The sequence below is a fragment of the Paroedura picta genome, chromosome 2 (genome assembly GCF_049243985.1).
Source record: "Paroedura picta isolate Pp20150507F chromosome 2, Ppicta_v3.0, whole genome shotgun sequence".
NCBI classification, from domain to species: domain Eukaryota; kingdom Metazoa; phylum Chordata; class Lepidosauria; order Squamata; family Gekkonidae; genus Paroedura; species Paroedura picta.
In genome coordinates this window covers 75,733,893-75,751,218 of record NC_135370.1, presented here as the reverse complement: position 1 = coordinate 75,751,218, position 17,326 = coordinate 75,733,893, and the positions used below count along the sequence as shown (strand labels likewise).

The window sequence follows — 17,326 nt, the reverse complement described above, 5'->3', positions numbered from 1 at the left end:
GTTGTGCTGTTCTACTGATCTTTCCATTTAATCTATTCATTTGATACAGATAAGAATAAATTGATGGCTAAGCTTTCAATTTAAGCATAGGATTTATTACTTTATTTAGAGTCATGGAAGTGGGTGTTCAGACAGTTAACAGCTTGGTTGAATATTGTTTGCATGTTAATTTATATTGAAATATTTTTATCTTACCTTACCTCTAAATATCATCAGCAATGCAGTTTACTTTGTAGCCAGTTAGCCAGGGTGTGGGAGGCAATAAATTTGTAGTAGTAGTAGTAATAATAATAAGAAAAATAACAACAACAAATAGATAATGGATAATAATAATAAACAATATGAATAAAATATAATTTACCAGAAACAGCCAGTTTCAGGAAGAAATTCAGCCACGCAAACTAAATCCACATTAAAGCAAATCTTTGTGTGGACTCCAAAACAGAGCAGTGTTTAACTACACATAATTCTGTGTTATACTGCACCATATAGAAAGACATTTAAGAGTTTGCTATTCGAGATGTAAAATGCTGATGTCCTATTCAAAATAGTGTGCTTTTTAATCAGGGGTTGCAAAATGTGCAGTGGGTGCTCAGAAACTGAAGAACTGTAACAACACGTGTACTTTAGCATTTTAATTTATGTTTTAACTTTTGTCCTTGTGAGTTTTGCTTAGATTTGTTACTTTATTAAAACTTATTTGAAACTGAATGGCTGTCAACAGCATCAAAAAATTGAGAGTAAATTGGATGTAAACAAAAAGCTTTTTTATGGTGACACATGAAACAGATTTCAATGGAATTGATCCAATTAAATAAGTATTATATGATAAATTTCTATCTAGAAGATAAAGCATTACTGATGGGAAAGCATACACTGCAAAACAACTAGAACCCCAGGAGAATCTGAGTATATAGCAAAACATTACTTATTTTTAATAGGATCAGTTTCATTTCTGTGGCTATCAAAAATCTTCTGGCCTTCATTTCTTCAGGGAAGTGGCTAGTTCCCAAATCCTAGCTGCTGTTCTAAGCATACTAGACGAGAGAATAACTTGTGTTGAACTTGGTGCAGGATCACAGGTTGCATGAAGCCTTGTGCCCCATTCTGGAAAATCAGCCACTGTGTGGAGCTAGAGGCACAGAAATGTAGGGAAAGACTGGAGTCAGGCAAAATAACTTTTCAGACATTTTTGTGAGGCATGGGAAGTGACAGGAAGTGACAGAGGCAACTGTTCATTAAGAAGATGTTTAAGACCGAGACTTTAAAAAAATCCCAACGTGTAGTTTTGGGTTTTGTTTTATTTTTTACATTAGCCAGTCAGCCACACCTTCCAAAATACTTTCCCCCCAAGCTCTTACCTGGCTGGCATCTCTTTCCATTTTATGCCAGGCACTGATATTTTTTGAGATGATATTTTTTTAAAGGGTGTTTCTGTCCCTCTGAGCCCCTCTATGAGAGGAGAAGTCTGACTGCTAACAGTTTGATGACTGGAGATTTAAAAGAAGTAGGGCATGGAAAAAGGAAATTATGCTGAAAAGAAAAAAAGAACATGTTTTAGTGGCAGTTCAATAGCGTAATTATCCTAACAGCGTTAGGCTTTATGACTTATACCCAGTTCTTCCTAGTCCTGGACAAAGACTTCTTTCTTAGGTCTGCTCCTTGACAGCTGTAGAAGCTCACGCGTAAGACAATGTGCTTGTAAAATACATGGATTACATCCTCTCTGTGTGGGGACTATAGGAGGAAGAGATTTGAAAGCAGTTCTAAGGTGCTGGATTCAGTACCAGTATCTCCACAATAATCCCTAGTAATTGGCTCCCCCTCTCCGTCCCTGAGGGTGGAGTGTAAGAGGATTTGTTGATTTGTTCTTAAGTCCCCACACACTTGAGTCTTCAAACAGTGCCCATCTCAGAGACGCTCATCTATCCCATGCCACGCAAGCAGCTTGGGAAGGCGGAAGGCCCAGCCAAGGGCAAATCAGAGGAAGGGGAGCAGCCCACCAAGGAAGAAGGTGATCCTAAGGGCAGCAAAGCCCTTGCCTCTGAATCACGGCAAAACTCCCTATCTGCGCGTAGGCACAGTAAGAAAGGCCAAGCTGACCCCCATGCAGCTGCTATCAAGACCTACTCACCATTCCTCAACACTGTTTTTGGCAAGGTGAGTCTAGGAAAGGAAGGGGGGAGCAGGGGGGCTGAGTGGCAAAATACATAGTGCAGGAAGGGGAAGAAGAAGAAGGCAACAACCCAGCATGCGAAGAAACAATAATGGTGAATATTGGCCAGATGGAACTAGCACAGAGTACCATCAAAATAGTATGTAAAGTTTGAAGTGACGACAGAGAGTGGACATGCAGTGTTGTCTGTCCCCTCAGACTGTGTCCAATTGTAACATTAAAGGCTGTTTGTGGAGAGAGGTGGTAAACAAACATAATAGTACTAATAATAATTATGTAAGGCTTGCAGCAGGCTTTCTGGCGTTGAACTCTGTTTTCTCTCATCTTTGCAATGTTAATGACACACACACACACAAACACACCTGATTCAAATACTGAGTTGGTGTGGAAACGCATGATGCATGGTGAGCTCTGCAATTTCCTGAAGTGCTTTGTTTTTTACAGAAATGAGCTGTAATGTAAAGTGGGGGGATTAATGTAATGTATCACTATAGGGGCTATTAAATTATGTCTTCCTGTTGTGCTTTTACCCCCACTGGAGAAAAACTGCAAGCTAGGTCTCACTTCAGTTATCAATCTAGCCATCCCCTTTAATTTAAGTTCCTTTTTTACTTATTAAAATGTCAAAGGGACCTTATATTTACAATTACAAAAATGCACTGGAGGGGAAAGGGAGAGGTGGGTTTGTAACATTGTTTTCACCAGCGAATCAGCTCAACAGACTGTTGTGGGTATACTGGGCTGTGTGGCTGTGGTCTGGTAGTTTTGCCAATAACTGTGGCTAGCTTCTTCAGAGGTAGGATATGGCAAGATGGGAATCTCCGTGGCTCCATGTTCTACCTTTGAAGATGCCTCCAGCCAGTTACCAGCAAAACGCCAGGGACTAAAATCACCAGCCCATGGCCACACTGCCCAGAATACCCACAACAGCCAATGTTATGGCTCTTCAAAGTTTTGGAGGACCAATGAAGTATGAATGGAAGAACTTTCAAAGTGTGGAACTATCACAATCTTTCTGAAAAGATCTTGTCAAACCAGGATTAGGAAAGATCACAACAAAGCAGTAGGAAACACAGAAACGGGATGAATAGAAGATGATGTATAGATGCTCCAGAAAACAGTGCTGTTAGAAGGAAGGAGAGAAGCAAAATTTCTGTGCAGAAACAGCCTTAGTCGACCTAGCCATAATCCATGATTATGCATGGGCCCTAAAATGGCCCCAGCATAAACACAATCAGCACACCTGGGGAACAGGAGTGAATATGTGCTAATTTCTAAATTTCTTATTCATAATCTATCACTTCCTGTCCTCTATTTTCCTTGCAACAATCAATAATCGTTCTGAACTGCATTTAGGTCTAGAACTCCCCTAAGCTTGTTTCCCAGCATTATAGGTAGAACTGATCCAGTTTTCCCCCCACTTATGCAATCTGTAGTGCATTGGTAGAGTGGGAGGTGCATTTGGATTCACTTGAACTCTAAGCAGCAGAGAGATGGTACAGGAACCATCGGTCTCCTTCAACATCCTGGCACCTGTATGATTAACTCATATAAATAGCTCTCCTGCTGGGAGGTCAGGAAATCCCATTAGTGGGAGTAGTGTCAGGTGTGGGGGCCAAAACTTCAAGGGTTACTTAAGGCTTGCACTCCTTGAGAGTGAGTGGTGGAGCTTCCAATGAAGGGCATTATAGTCAAGTGGCCCACAAATCCTTCAGGTTTTAGTTAAAATCAGTCAGTGTCCTGCTTCTGTTTATGCCTGAATGGCAGAGAAAGGGCCTGCAGAGCCAGTGTGACGTACAATCCTTTAAATCAAAAGATCAAGTTAATTCTGGAATTGTTTGCAATTAGAACACATATAAAATGATGAAAGCGTACCTGTATTAAATCAGGTTCTTTAAGGCATGTGGTCTGAGACACTGATATGATAACCATCTTCAAATATTTGAAGACCTGTCATATAGAAGATGGAGCACAGTTGTTTTCTGTTGCCCCAAAGGGTCAGACCAGAATCAACAGGTTAAAAGAGAGCCAGCTTGGTATAGTGGTTACGGACTTCTAACCTGGCAAGCCAGGTTTGATTCTGCGTTCCCCCACATGCAACCAGCTGGGTGTCTCTGGGATTGCCACAGCACTGATAAAGCTATTCTGACTGAGCAGTAATATCAGGGCTCTCTCAGTCTCACCTAATTTACAGGGTGTCTGTTGTGGGGAGAGGAAAAGGAAGGTGATTGTAAGCCACTTTGAGACTCCTTCGGGTAGAGAAAAGTGGCATATAAGAACCAACTCTTCTTCAAAATTAATTCAAAAGAATTTCAGCTAAACATCTGGAAAAAGTTCTTCACAGTTGCAGCAACTGTGAACAGGCTTCCTCGGGACGTGGTGAGTTTTCCTTCTTTGGAAGTTTTTAGCAGAGACGAGATAGTCATCTGACAGAAATGCTGATTTTATGAACTTAGGCAGATTGTGAGTGGGTGGGCAGGTAGTTGTGGCTTCCTGCATTGTGCAGGGGGCTGGACTTGATGACCCTGGAGATCCCTTCCAACTCTATGGTTCATAGGGAAAGATAGACTCGAGAGTGGAGAGAACTCAGCGCATTACATTTATTATATTCTTAAATAGCTCAAAGCCTATTTAGTTGGGACAGATTTTTTCTCCATTATTCTTGTGCATTATATACACACCAGTTTTTAGCTAGGCTTTCTGGTGACTGGCCTCTGGCTGGAGAATTTTCTGGCTCTGGGAAAGATGAGGCTTTATCTTCTGATTTGTGGTAATTACATCTGCTGATGTTTTTCCAACTTCTGGGGATGAAAAAAAACATAATGACATTCCAAAGGCAATTTTCCCAAGCTGTGATTTTAAAGATCTTTGTTCGGAAAAAAAAAGCCTACATATCTAGAAAGCCTCTACATATCTAGTAAGGTTGTAAAATTAAATTAAAAGGGTATGGGTTGGAAGTTTACATAAGGAATTTTTGAGTTTATATTTTTGTGTGTCAGTTTTTCAACCCCATGTACCCTTATTTAGGCATAGGTCCTACTGAACTTTGTGAGGCTTACTCCAGTGTAGACATTGGGACGGGCTGTGGCTCATTGGTAGAGCATCTGCTTGGTACACAGAAAGTCCCAGTTTCAATCCCTGGCATCTCTAGTTAGGTGATGTGAATGACCAGTAGAGATCCAATAGAAGTGCTGCCCATCTGAGTAGTAAGTATTGACCTTGATAGACTGATGTTCTAATAAAGGCAGCTTCATATGAAGACAAGCATAAGATTGATTGCCGGAACGGTAGCCAAAAGATTTGGAATCGTACTTATTAACTGAAAACTGGAAAACCAATTTATAGATAAGCTAGCTCATGAAATAATGCTACATAATGCAACATTATACACATTGTTGTTGTTATGTGCGAAGTCGTGTCCGACCCATCGCGACCCCATGGACAATGATCCTCCAGGCCTTCCTGTCCTCTACCATTCCCCGGAGTCCATTTAAGTTTGCACCGACTGCTTCAGTGACTCCATCCAGCCACCTCATTCTCTGTCGTCCCTTTCTTCTTTTGCCCTCGATATTATACACATTATACATATGATTTAGCAGGTGTATTATATACAAGACAATAAAACAATAAACACATTTGACCTTCGACAGACAATTCACTTTTGAGGATATTTGGATATCCTGTATCTTCTGCAGTGCTCAAAAGAGAGAATGTACAGTTCACCATTGTATACATTTTGACATAAATCAGACTTTAAAAAAATATTTAAAACAAAAATTATCTAGTAACTCTGTGTTAGGGAGCCTCCCTCCTCACTCTCTGCACTTCTGTAGGAGCCATATGACACAGAAAAAAACCTGTAGATACCAGTGTCTGCTCTGGGGTACCTGATGACACCCAGCTCTTCCTCCTGATGGACAGCCACCCTGATTCTCCCCCAGAAGCATTAGCTGGCTGCCTGGAAGCAGTGATGAGGTGGCTCAAGCAGAGTTGTCTGAAGCTCAACCCTTCAAAGACAGAGGTCCTGTGGCTGGGCAGGAAGGGACCAAGTGAGGAAGCGTGCCTACCCAATCTGGATGGAGTGCAGCTATCAGTGGACCACTCTGCCAGGAACCCTGGATGTAAACTGCACGGAGCTTTTATTCCAACCCCAGGTCGATTCAGTCCCTGCCCTCTGCACAGAATGCGATTTCCGTTTGGATTTTGGGCGATTTAAATTTTCCTTCTGCAGCAAGAAGGATTGATCCGGAGTGACCCTACCTTTATTGTGCAATATCTTAGAGTGCTTTTAATGCTCAATATATTTTAAAATCGCATTGTTTTGAATCTGGGCTCTCCTCCGTGGTAGAGAACCCATGATTGGCTACAGGTGGGCATGTGACAAACTTGCCCTAAAGGAGAAGCCCCTAATTTCTCTCAACTTCTGCCCAAGTGTGATTCTTGATGCCTCCCTCTCTATGGAGGCTCAGGTCGCAAAAGTAACCTTTTTTGGTTTAGCATTCTATCACCTTCACCATGCCAAACTACGAGTGCCCTACTTGGCCCCAGAACACCTAGCCACAGTGATCCATACAACGGTTAACTCTAGACTGGACTTTTGCAACTCGCTGTATGCAGGCCTACCTTTTACCCGGAAACCCCAGCTGGTCAAGAATGCAGCGGCCAGGGTCCTCACAGCAACATCACGGAAGTCCCACATTTGGTCATCTTCCAACAGCTGTGCTGGCTTCCAGTCAAATTCTGGATCAGGCTTAAGGTTCTGGTAATCACCTTTAAGGCCATCCATGGTCTGGGTCCAGTGTACCTGAGGGACCACCTTTCTGTCTCCACTCCTCAAAGAGCCTTGTGCTCCGCTAATTCCAAGGAAGCTTGCTTGACCTCAACCAGGGCCAGAGCTTACTCCATCCTGGCCCCCACCTGGTGGAACAAGCTCCCAATGGAGATCAGAGCCCTAACTGAACTTGAACAGTTCCATGGGGCCTGTAAAAGGGAGCTCCTCTGCCAGGCATTTGGCTGAGGTCAACCTGAACCAATCAGCTTCCATTGGACCCTGAGCCTCCCTTTCATGAAAACCACTACCAATTCGGGCAGCCCACGGGGCCATCAGTATATTAAAGTTGGATCGATGTTCTCTCCAGTGATCTTATGTTCTATTATATTGTTCTATTGTTATTACTGTTTATAATTACCAAGTTATCTGTATTGTTTCCCTGTTTTATGTAAACAGGCCTGAGCCTCAAGGGAGAGCAGTATATAAATATAATAAATAAATATGTGGACACAAACTTTTATCTGTGAAGATATGTGTGAAGATCGTATCTCCTAATTCATCCCTTGTTCTATATGGATAAGGAAACTTAGAAAGAGAAACAAATAAATTAATGTCACATCAGACTGGACACATCACAAAGGCTTTATTCTTTTAACTCTGCCACTATAGTAGCTCCGGATGCCCTGGGTCTAATCCCCTGTTCTCCTTTTTTGTCTCCAGGAAAGGGATCTTTCTGCAGAGGAGCTGGATGGTGAGTTGGCATTCTTGTGGCAAGAATTCTTTTGGGGCCTTTTCAGTCCTGGCCCCCACCTGGTGGAATGAGCTCCCTGAAGAGATCAGGGCCCTGCCGGAACATCCACAATTCCGCAGGGCCTGCAAAAAGGAGCTCTTCCACCAGGCATTTGGTGGGGCCGACTGACCCATAACATCTACAAGTCCCCCCCCCCAAGGCTGAGAGATCGAACCTGCTGAGGGAGTGTCAAAGTTATTGTTGAAATGCTGTTCTAGTTGTTCTAGTTGGTGTGTTGTTGTTATTGTTATACTGTTATATTGATTTTGATAGTGTTCTATGTAAATGTTCCAAAATGTTTTATGTAAACCGCCCAGAGCCGTAGGAAGGGCGGTATAAAAATCTAAATAAATGATAGAGGGGAATGTGGGAGGGAGAAGTAAATCACTCACTGTAAAGCAGAAAAGGGGCCTTTTACCAGCCCCGTAACTGTTTTCACTAGGTGGGTTTTTACTATCCTTTTTGGAAGAGACAGAAGGGTTTATTCTAGAATTGAAGGAACCTGCAAAAGGTATGAATCAAAGTCAAATTTTTGTTCATCTTAGTGTTGCTAACTCTGGGTTGGGAAATGCGTGGAAATGGGGGGGGAGCCTGAAGAGGGGGGGTTAAGGGGGGAATCCAATGGGATATAAGGCCATAGAGTCCCCTTTCTAAATCAGTTCACTTTCCAGGTGAACTGATCTCTGTCACTTGGAGATCAGTTGAATCCCAGGAGATCTGTAGCCACCACCTGGAGGTTACTGTCTCTAGTTCATATGGAGAAGAATTTACATTCAGACTGTAAATATACAGTGGCTTGCAAAAGTATCCCCCCACCCTATGTTTGTTCTGTTTTCTCACATGACAACTTGGAACTAAGTTGGGAGTTAGCATCATTTGATGCCTACCACTTTGAAGGTGCAAAATATTTTTTTATTATGACACAACCAGTATTCAAAAAACAAACTCAGAAATCATGACTGTGCATAAGTATTCATCCCCCTTACTATGACACCCTTAAATAAGATCTGGTCCAATCACAACTTCAGAAGTCACATAATTAGCTAATTAGGGTCCACCAGTGTGCAATCCAAGTGGCACATGATCTGCCACAAATTGTTGGCAGGGACAGGACAACTGGTCAGGACTGAAGGACAGATAGATGGCACTAAATCTAGGACAAATTTTTGAGGAAAACCTATTTCACTCTACCGGAGATTTGAGACTGGGATGAAGGTTCAGATTTGAGAAGGACAATGACCTTAAACATACAGCTAAAACTACACTGGAATGGTTTAAAGGGAAGAGTTTTAACATCCTGAAATAGCCTAGGCAAAGCCCAGATCTCAATTCAATTGAGAATCTGTGGCATGACTTGAAGATTGCTGTACATCAATGCTACCCATCTAACTTGAAGGAGTTGGAACAAATATTTACATAGTTATGATTACTGTTTTTCTTGTCTTGAGTACTGTTTGTGTCACAATAAAAATACTTGGCACCTTCAAAGTGGTAAGCATGTTGTGAGAATCAAATGGTGCTACCCTCCCGCCAATTCAACATAGTTCTGAATTATAATGTGACAACGGGATAAACACTGAGGGAGGGTGAATACTTTTGTAAGCCACTGTAAAAGTTGGTTTGTTTACATACACTATTTTTATCTCTGATTTACTACCAAGATTGGGGTTCTGCTGGCTTTTAAAAGCTCCATGTTGTACATCAGCTCTTCCAGTTTCCAGCATCATCAGAGTGCCCTCAATTCAGAGGCCTCAAAAGTGGCCGGATGACTCCCTCTCTCCCACTCTTTGCTTTTTATGGCATGTGATCATCAAGCTGCTTATGCTCAGTAGATGCTGAGACATTCTGGTGGACCAGTGCTCCTCTTCACAAATGGTTAAGCAGCTTGATGACCTGACATTCTTGGGAAAGCCATGCTGACTCTTAGTAATTACAGCCATCCGCTGTAGCTGCTCAAGGACTGACTGTTTGATGGTTTGTTCTAAAATGTTGCCAGCTATAGGTATCAGGCTGATAGGTCGGTGGATCCTCTTTTTTCCCCTTCTTGAAGATGGGGACAACATTTGCCCACCTCCAATATTATGGCATTTCACCTGTTCTCCAAGAATTGTCAAAATGGACAGAGGCTCAGAAATTACATCTGCAAGTTCTTTTAGTACTCTTGGATACAATTCCTCTGGCCCAGAGGATTTGGTTTCATTTGAGAGCCAACTTGGTATAGTGGTTAGGAGTGAGGACTTCAAATCTGGTGAGCCGGGTTTGATTCCGTGCTCCCCCACATAAAACCAGCTGGGTGACCTTGGCCTTGTTACAGCACTGATATAGCTGTTCTGACCCAGCAGTAATATCAAGGCTCTCTCAGCCTCACCTACCTCACAGGGTGTCTGTTGTGGGGAGAGGAAAGGGAAGGTGTCTATAAGCCGCTTTGAGACTCCTTCAGGTAAAGAAAAGTGGCATATAAGAACCAACTCTTCTTCTTAAAGAAAATAGGTGTTTACAGTGATCCTGGGCCACAACTTCCCTCCCTCATCATGTGAAATGATTTTGCCATGTTGATCATGATTCCTCTTGCCAGAGAAGACTGAGAAGTAAGAATTGAACAGTTCGGCCCTCTCACCACCTGTTAAAATGTCACTTTCGAGTCCTTGAAATGGTCCTACCATGTCCCTGTTCTTTTTCTTACTTTGAATATAACTAAAGAACCCTTTTTTGTTGTTTTTAGCATTTCTTGCTAGCCTAAGCTCATACAGAGCTTTAGCTTTTCTAACACTCTCCCTACAATCCCTGGTTATTTGTTTATATTCCTCCTTTGTTATAAAGTCTTCCTTCCATTTCCTAAATGAGTCTTTTTTATTACTTAGTTATTTCGAAAGCTGTTTACCATCCTAATCTGAGTTTATTATTCTTTAGCGATTGCCACCAAGGCAATATATGTGACAGTTTTTGGACAGCAGGGGACAGTGTTGACGTTGACATTTTCATTCAGGGTTGCTGGTTTTATTTTTTCAGACACCAGCTGTCTACACAAACATTGCATCAGTGGGGCAAAATGAATAGTGTCATCAAGCAACATATTGAAACCACATGGAATCTTCTCACACTGTTTATAGTTAATTATTAAAATAATTAAGGGTTGGTAAACAGGCCACTCATGTTTTAAATAACCAGCAAAACATAAGATCAGCCTGCTGCATCAGAACAATGGTCCACCGAGTCCAGCATCCTGTTTCACACACTGGCCAACTATTATTATCCCAAATTATCCTACACTGCAACTGAATTTTTAGAATTTTAAAAATGATTTCAGTAACTATGTACTAAATCTTCCCGCACACCAAAAAAAGGTTGCTTATTTATTACGTTCTAGTCCGCCTTCCTCCTTAGACTCAAGGCGGATTACAGAATAAAACCCTATAAAACCCCAATCTTAAAAACCAAGAACCTCAGATGGCAGAAAAAAACCCAGCCCTCCCCACAGTCGTCAAAAAGGGTCGTCTGATGAGATAACGTAGCCTGAGGGCGGCCCAGTGATCTTAAAAGACCCGGCCTCAACCAACTTCCCTTGTTAGTGTGGAGATCAGTCTTGGATGTCCAGCAATCTTTTAAAAGTAGATCCCCCTGGCGATATTATTGTTTATTGCTGTTATGGCCCCATCTGAAGTACTCAATGCAAGAAAGATGTTTAAGGCAATCTGTTCCTCACGTCTGTAAAATTACTTTGGGCCTCTCTTGGCAGAACTTCTAGAGGCCTTCAAGGAGTTTGACACTGATGAGGATGGCTACATCAGTTACAAGGACCTGGGGGAGTGCATGCGGAACATGGGGTACATGCCCACTGAGATGGAGCTTATCGAGATCTCCCAGCACATCAAAATGCGCAGTGAGTATGATGTACCTTATCTTCTCTTCTAGTCCAAAACTCATCTTCAAAACCAATCTCAGAAAGAGCCAGCCACACAGCCCATAGACTTCCAGCTCAATTTGGATCCCTTTTCAGATCTGTGTAGACTTCCGAAGTCCTATTTCTTTTTTCTTTTCTTTACTTCATGTAAACCCCATTTTTCTCCCTCCAAAGCAGCATCACTCTCCTCACCTTCGTTTTATCCTTGCAGCAACAACCCTGTGAGGTGGGTTCTGCTTGAGAGTGCGTGTCTGGCCCAAGATACCCAGAAAGCTTACTTGACAGAGTGAGGATTCAAACTTGGGACTCACAGATCCGAGTCCAGCACTCTAATCACTGTGCCACACTGGCTATTTATCAGAGCTGTTCCTTATTTTGAGGTACATACTTTCTCATTAAGGGTAACTTTTCACAATATTGTTATCGTTCTTCCATTATTTTTCTATTAGCCTGTTCTCCTCCAAGGAGCTCAGGGCAGCACACCCGATTATGGAACTCACCCCCGGTCAATCCTCATAATGCCTCTGAGAGTAGGTTAAGCTAAGGGACAGCAGCCTTACCAAGGTCGTTTAGTGAGTTTCATAACTGAACCCAGACTACCCCCCCCCCCCCCGGACCACTAGAGGTGTGGACAACAGCACGGGGGAAGGAATGCCGAATCCTATGTGTGCACCACAAGTGTGATCCAAACAGAGCAGCACACATGCAGGAATTCAGACGTGACTGTTACACAGGACACAGGTCAGGCACGCCAGATCCAGGCTATGTACTCCATGCCACTAGACGTTAAATCTCCTAGTAAAGGAGGGATGGGATTTGAGTCTTGGGCATACATGTGTAAATGTGTATAAACGGACACGGAAGTACTGTGTAGTGTACAGCTTGCCATTTCACACACTGTAGCTAGGCAGATTCATTATTAAGTATGGGAATGACAACATTATAGAAGCATTGGTATAGATACTGTGGAGTATATGTACAATCCCCCTTTGCCCAGCAACAGCCCCTGAGATTTCCCAAATGCTAATGCTAGAGGTTGTGGGACTACCATGGACAGAAAAGCTGTGCCTCATTGAGGAGCCCAGGGAGGAGGGGGAGACAGACAGAATCACCTTCCCCTTCCTCTGCTGTTCACAATATCCCATCCTCTCACATTGCCTAGAACTAACACAATTCCCTCCCCTCCCTGAAGTATTCCTAATTCCAGTTAGCCTCTTTTCCCATCCTTTGGGAAACTAACCCTATCCCATTTTCTTTCCTCTTAGTGGGAGGTCGTGTAGATTTTGAGGACTTTGTGGAGATGATGGGCCCAAAGATGCGTGAGGAGACAGCTCACATGGTGGGCGTGAGAGAGCTGAAAATCGCCTTTCGTGAGGTATTGTGCAGTGAAAATGGACGGGAGGGATCCAGGGATTTGTGATTCTTAACATTTCAAATATTTATATCCTGTACCCTCAGGTTAAAGTCAGCTGAGGTGGCTTAGAAGACATAAAATGCAAAAAGGCGAAATAAAATGTCCAAAACAATGTGACTGCAAGAAAAGAACTGAAACAAAAGAACAAACACAATCTAGAATGCCAAACAGCAATTAAAACATGTTAATTAAACAATGTCAGCAGCATCACACCTAAACCATTATTGTGTTATACAAAACATCTCAAGATAATACCATAGATAAAAGGTATTAAAAGTTCAATTAAAATGCTGGGCCAAACAAAAGAGTCTTAGTATGAGGCTGGAACGCAGCCCAGCTCAGGTCCAGGTAAAGGGAATAAGAAGCGCTTTTCCCAAGGCCCTATCCTTCATGGCTAACATGCTTGCTTCTAAAGGCAGGGACAAAATGCGTCGACAGGTTCATTCACGAGCAGATTATCCCTGAAATATTTCAGGTGTTCACCAGCATCTAAAGTTAAGCTTGGAGGTGGGCTGTCAGTCAAGTTTTTAATGCATTGAAGAAATATTTTGCCTGAAATGTATATTTCTGTTGCATATCAGAACGAAGGGCCCTCAAGGCTTTCTGAAGGGTCCTCAATGGCTCCACATAGGGGACATTACAGTAATCTAACCTGAATGAGATCCTGGTATGGATCACTGTGGTCTTATCTCCTCACTTCACAAACCAGCCAACGCTGGTAACAGGTTCCCCACACCTCTGTCTGTGAGCATTGTGATAGTTTCTGCAATTATCTGATTTTCTGCAACTATATGTGCTGTAAAGTCTCCAACTTACGGTGACCCCAGCAGGGGGCTTTCAAGGCAAATGAGATGCAAATGTGGTTTGCCATTGCCTTACTCTGCAGAGTCTTCCTTGATGGTCTCACATCCATTCTGCTTAGCTTTCAAGATCTGGCAAGATTAATCTGTACTGTGCTGCCTTTCCTCTAATGATCTGATTATGCCTACAGATATAATCTTCCTCCAAGTGTGAAGCACTCTGAAATAGAGAGACTTGGGCTAGAAATGCGGGTGGCACCTATCCAATGAGTACAGCAGGCATGTGGTAGGGCTAAGACGTTCATGGCTGAGCTTTCTACTTCTGTACCAAAATAGAATCAGGTTACCTAATGGGTATTATGAGGCTGGTTCTAACTTGTATAGAATGTATGGTAGTTGATTCTAAGTAGTACACCGAACATGCCTTCGTAACCTAGATGGTGGGATGTCTGTCTCTGGTCATAGATAAATAGTATCACAGAGCCAGACCCTCACTCACTCACTCACTCACTCACTCACTCACTCACTCACTCACTCACTCACTCACTCACTCACTCACTCACTTTCTTCTTTCTGAAGTTTGATACAGATGGAGATGGAATGATCAGTGGGGCAGAACTACATAAAGCTATGGCTGCCCTATTAGGGGAACAACTCCCAGCCCAGGAAGTAGATGAGATCCTGCATGATGTTGACCTTAATGGGGATGGAAGAGTGGACTTTGATGGTAAGAGATCCTTGCAGATACTCCAGTGACCATCTTCCCTACATCCTGCCCCTAACCATACTATGTTCTGCCTCTGGTCTGCAAGGTTTGGGGACTGCATCATCATGCAGCTTGCCTCTGTGATGCATTCTTTCGCTAAATGATGTCATTGCTGTCTCTACCACTGTCCCTGTCTGTTGGTGGTTCAGAGCACTGCCCCTTTTTCTGGAGTCCTCCAGACCTTTTGAAGAGCTACATTGCCACCTGTGTCCTGTATCTACTGCACACAAATCTGACTACAGAATCAAGGCTAGAGCAGGTGTGAACGAAGCGCTAAACTGGCGAGAAAAATCTGCTTGGCAAATCCATCCATTGAAGGGGTGGAGTATCATGGCCTGCAGAATGTGGTTCTAGGACTATGCAAACTGCTGCTGCCCAGTTCGTTGGTACGTGAAGAATAAGGTTGTGGAGGTGATATGAAGCATCAGTTTTTGTATGATGAGTACTGATTTTCTTTTCCCCACCTTCTCCAGAGTTCGTGATGATGTTGTCATCTCGGTAACAAGATTTGGTGGAAAGGGACTGTCTCTTGCCTCCCATCACTACTGTCTTTGCTTCAGCAGCTGAAAGGAATCAGTTGCCCTTTGCTGGACCTTCATCTCCTGGCATCACTCACAGAAAGCTGAAGTCTTTCTCTCTGCTCTGGGTCTTTCACAGGCTTCATGAAAATCCTGCCCACCAATCTATGTATTGAACTCAGCCTTACTGAGCTCAGTGTCTCAGGGGGAACTGCTGTATATGTCCAAACTGAACTCTCCTGCCTGAGGCTGGAGAACTCACCCTAGAGTTCCCTCTATCAACAGTAAGCATTCAGTAGCCCACCCCAGTTCAGCTGGGTATGGAAATGTCTTCCCAGGTGCTGAAAATAATACCCAATGATGAATGAGATCTAGAGGTGATTCTCCTGTATTCGACTTTGTGCACAATCTAAACTTCATTCTTGACCTCAGAACTGCTAGAGATTGCCACCAATAGTCACTGAGAATGTTGGCCATTCATTTCTACCAGGGATGCCCTTGTCTGGCTGAACTAAATGGTGAATGCATATTTCACTGGGGCAGAACTGCAAAACCAAAGAAAGGCCTCTGTGCAGAGGTAGGTAGATGGAATCAAAGGAAGGACTCTGTGTTCCAGCCCACTAGGCAACTAATAATGGTGAATGTAAGGATGTGTGTTCTATTTGGTTAATTCTGTTACATAAGCATCAGACTAGGTGTTGATTAATTGACAAAACCACAGTATCCAGGAAATAGACAGGAGATTTTCTCTGAACAACGATTTACTAAGAATCTCCACCGTTGCTACAGTCTGGGAACTACACTGTTGAAGCCCCAACCTGGACATGTTTGTCCTGCACCAACCTGCACCAGTTTGAATAATGGTTCAAAACTTTCCACCTGCTGTGCTGAGGGTCAGCAGGACTCTATACAATAGCATTCTGCCACAGAACCTGATTAGCAAGCAGAAGGTTCCAGTTTTATTCTTTGGCATCTGCAGTTACTGCCTCACAAGTAGCAGAGTTTGGAAAAAAACTCAGTCTCAAACTGCTAGTCAGAGTAGAGAACAATGGATCTGGACTGATCCGGTGGGCCCAAAGTATGAGGGAGTGTAGGGTCTTGGAAAAAGAAGCTGTTTTTTGTACTCTGCTTTTGAAAGGAGATCTAAAGGAGTCTCAGAGTGGCTTACAATTGCCTACCCCTCGTCTCCCCACAACAGACAGAGGTAGATGGGGCTGAGAGAGCTCTGAGAGAACTGTGACTGGCCCAGGGTCACCCAGCAGGCTGAATGTGGAAGAGTGGGGCATCAAATTCTGCTCTTCAGATTAGAGGCTGCTGCTCTTAACCACTTTACCAAGCTGGCTATCATGGGCAGACACATTTCACTTGTTTCCCTTTCTTTTAACCACTGAGAAAATGCTAGCAATTTTTGAAGGTTTCACAGAACAAAACATCACCTATGTGAAGTTTTTCTTTGGGATTCTTCAACCATGGGTGGCCTAGAAGCTCAAAGTTCCACAGGTACCTCCATATACCTCCTGTATATATCCTTCCTGATCACTACATGGGCAGACAGGAACTTTAAGAAGAGCAAATAAAAACACAAAAGAAACAATCACATGGGCAGAGATGGTTTGCTCTGCAAAAGGTTCCAAATACTCAAGGGTTTCCTTCAGCCAGTGAATCCAATTTTTGTCTGCACAGCGAGAGAATTAAGTCAGTGCATTCAGTAATGAGGCACCCAGATTCATAAGTTGCGGAATTCTGGGAAGATCATCCACAGACAGGTTTGTGCAACAAAGAATCCCCATTCTTCACATGTGCACCTATGTCAGGGTAGTCAAGCTGTGGCCCTCCAGATGTCCATGGACTACAATTCCCAGGAGCCCCTGCCAGCAAATGCTGGCAGGGGCTCCTGGGAATTGTAGTCCATGGACATCTGGAGGGCCGCAGTTTGACTACCCCTGACCTATGTGCACACACAATAGTTCTGATACTGTAACAGGGATCCTTACAGTAAGTAGGGGAGTTGAGGCTGAACAGAGGCTTTCCAGGCAGCCCACAGCTGGACTGCAGAATTTGAAGGTAGGTTTACATCCAATATTCATGCTACAGGGCTACACTGGCTCACAAAAACTAGGACAGTTCTGTCCCTCAGGAATCAAAAGACAACCTGAAGAAACATATTGAGGACAAGGGGAATTTAATTTC

At 43.1% G+C, this 17,326-nt stretch overlaps 1 protein-coding gene across 1 annotated transcript; it reads left to right on the top strand.

The window, feature by feature from the left end:
- Positions 1 to 1,529: 1,529 nt before the first annotated feature.
- Positions 1,530 to 17,253, top strand: CABP4 (calcium binding protein 4). The gene is made up of 6 exons (XM_077320897.1): positions 1,530 to 2,160; positions 7,668 to 7,698; positions 11,474 to 11,617; positions 12,904 to 13,013; positions 14,432 to 14,579; positions 15,092 to 17,253. The coding sequence occupies exons 1-6, from the start codon at positions 1,933 to 1,935 to the stop codon at positions 15,118 to 15,120; spliced, it is 690 nt and encodes a 229-aa protein (XP_077177012.1). The 5' UTR covers positions 1,530 to 1,932; the 3' UTR covers positions 15,121 to 17,253.
- The last annotated feature ends 73 nt before the right edge of the window (positions 17,254 to 17,326 follow it).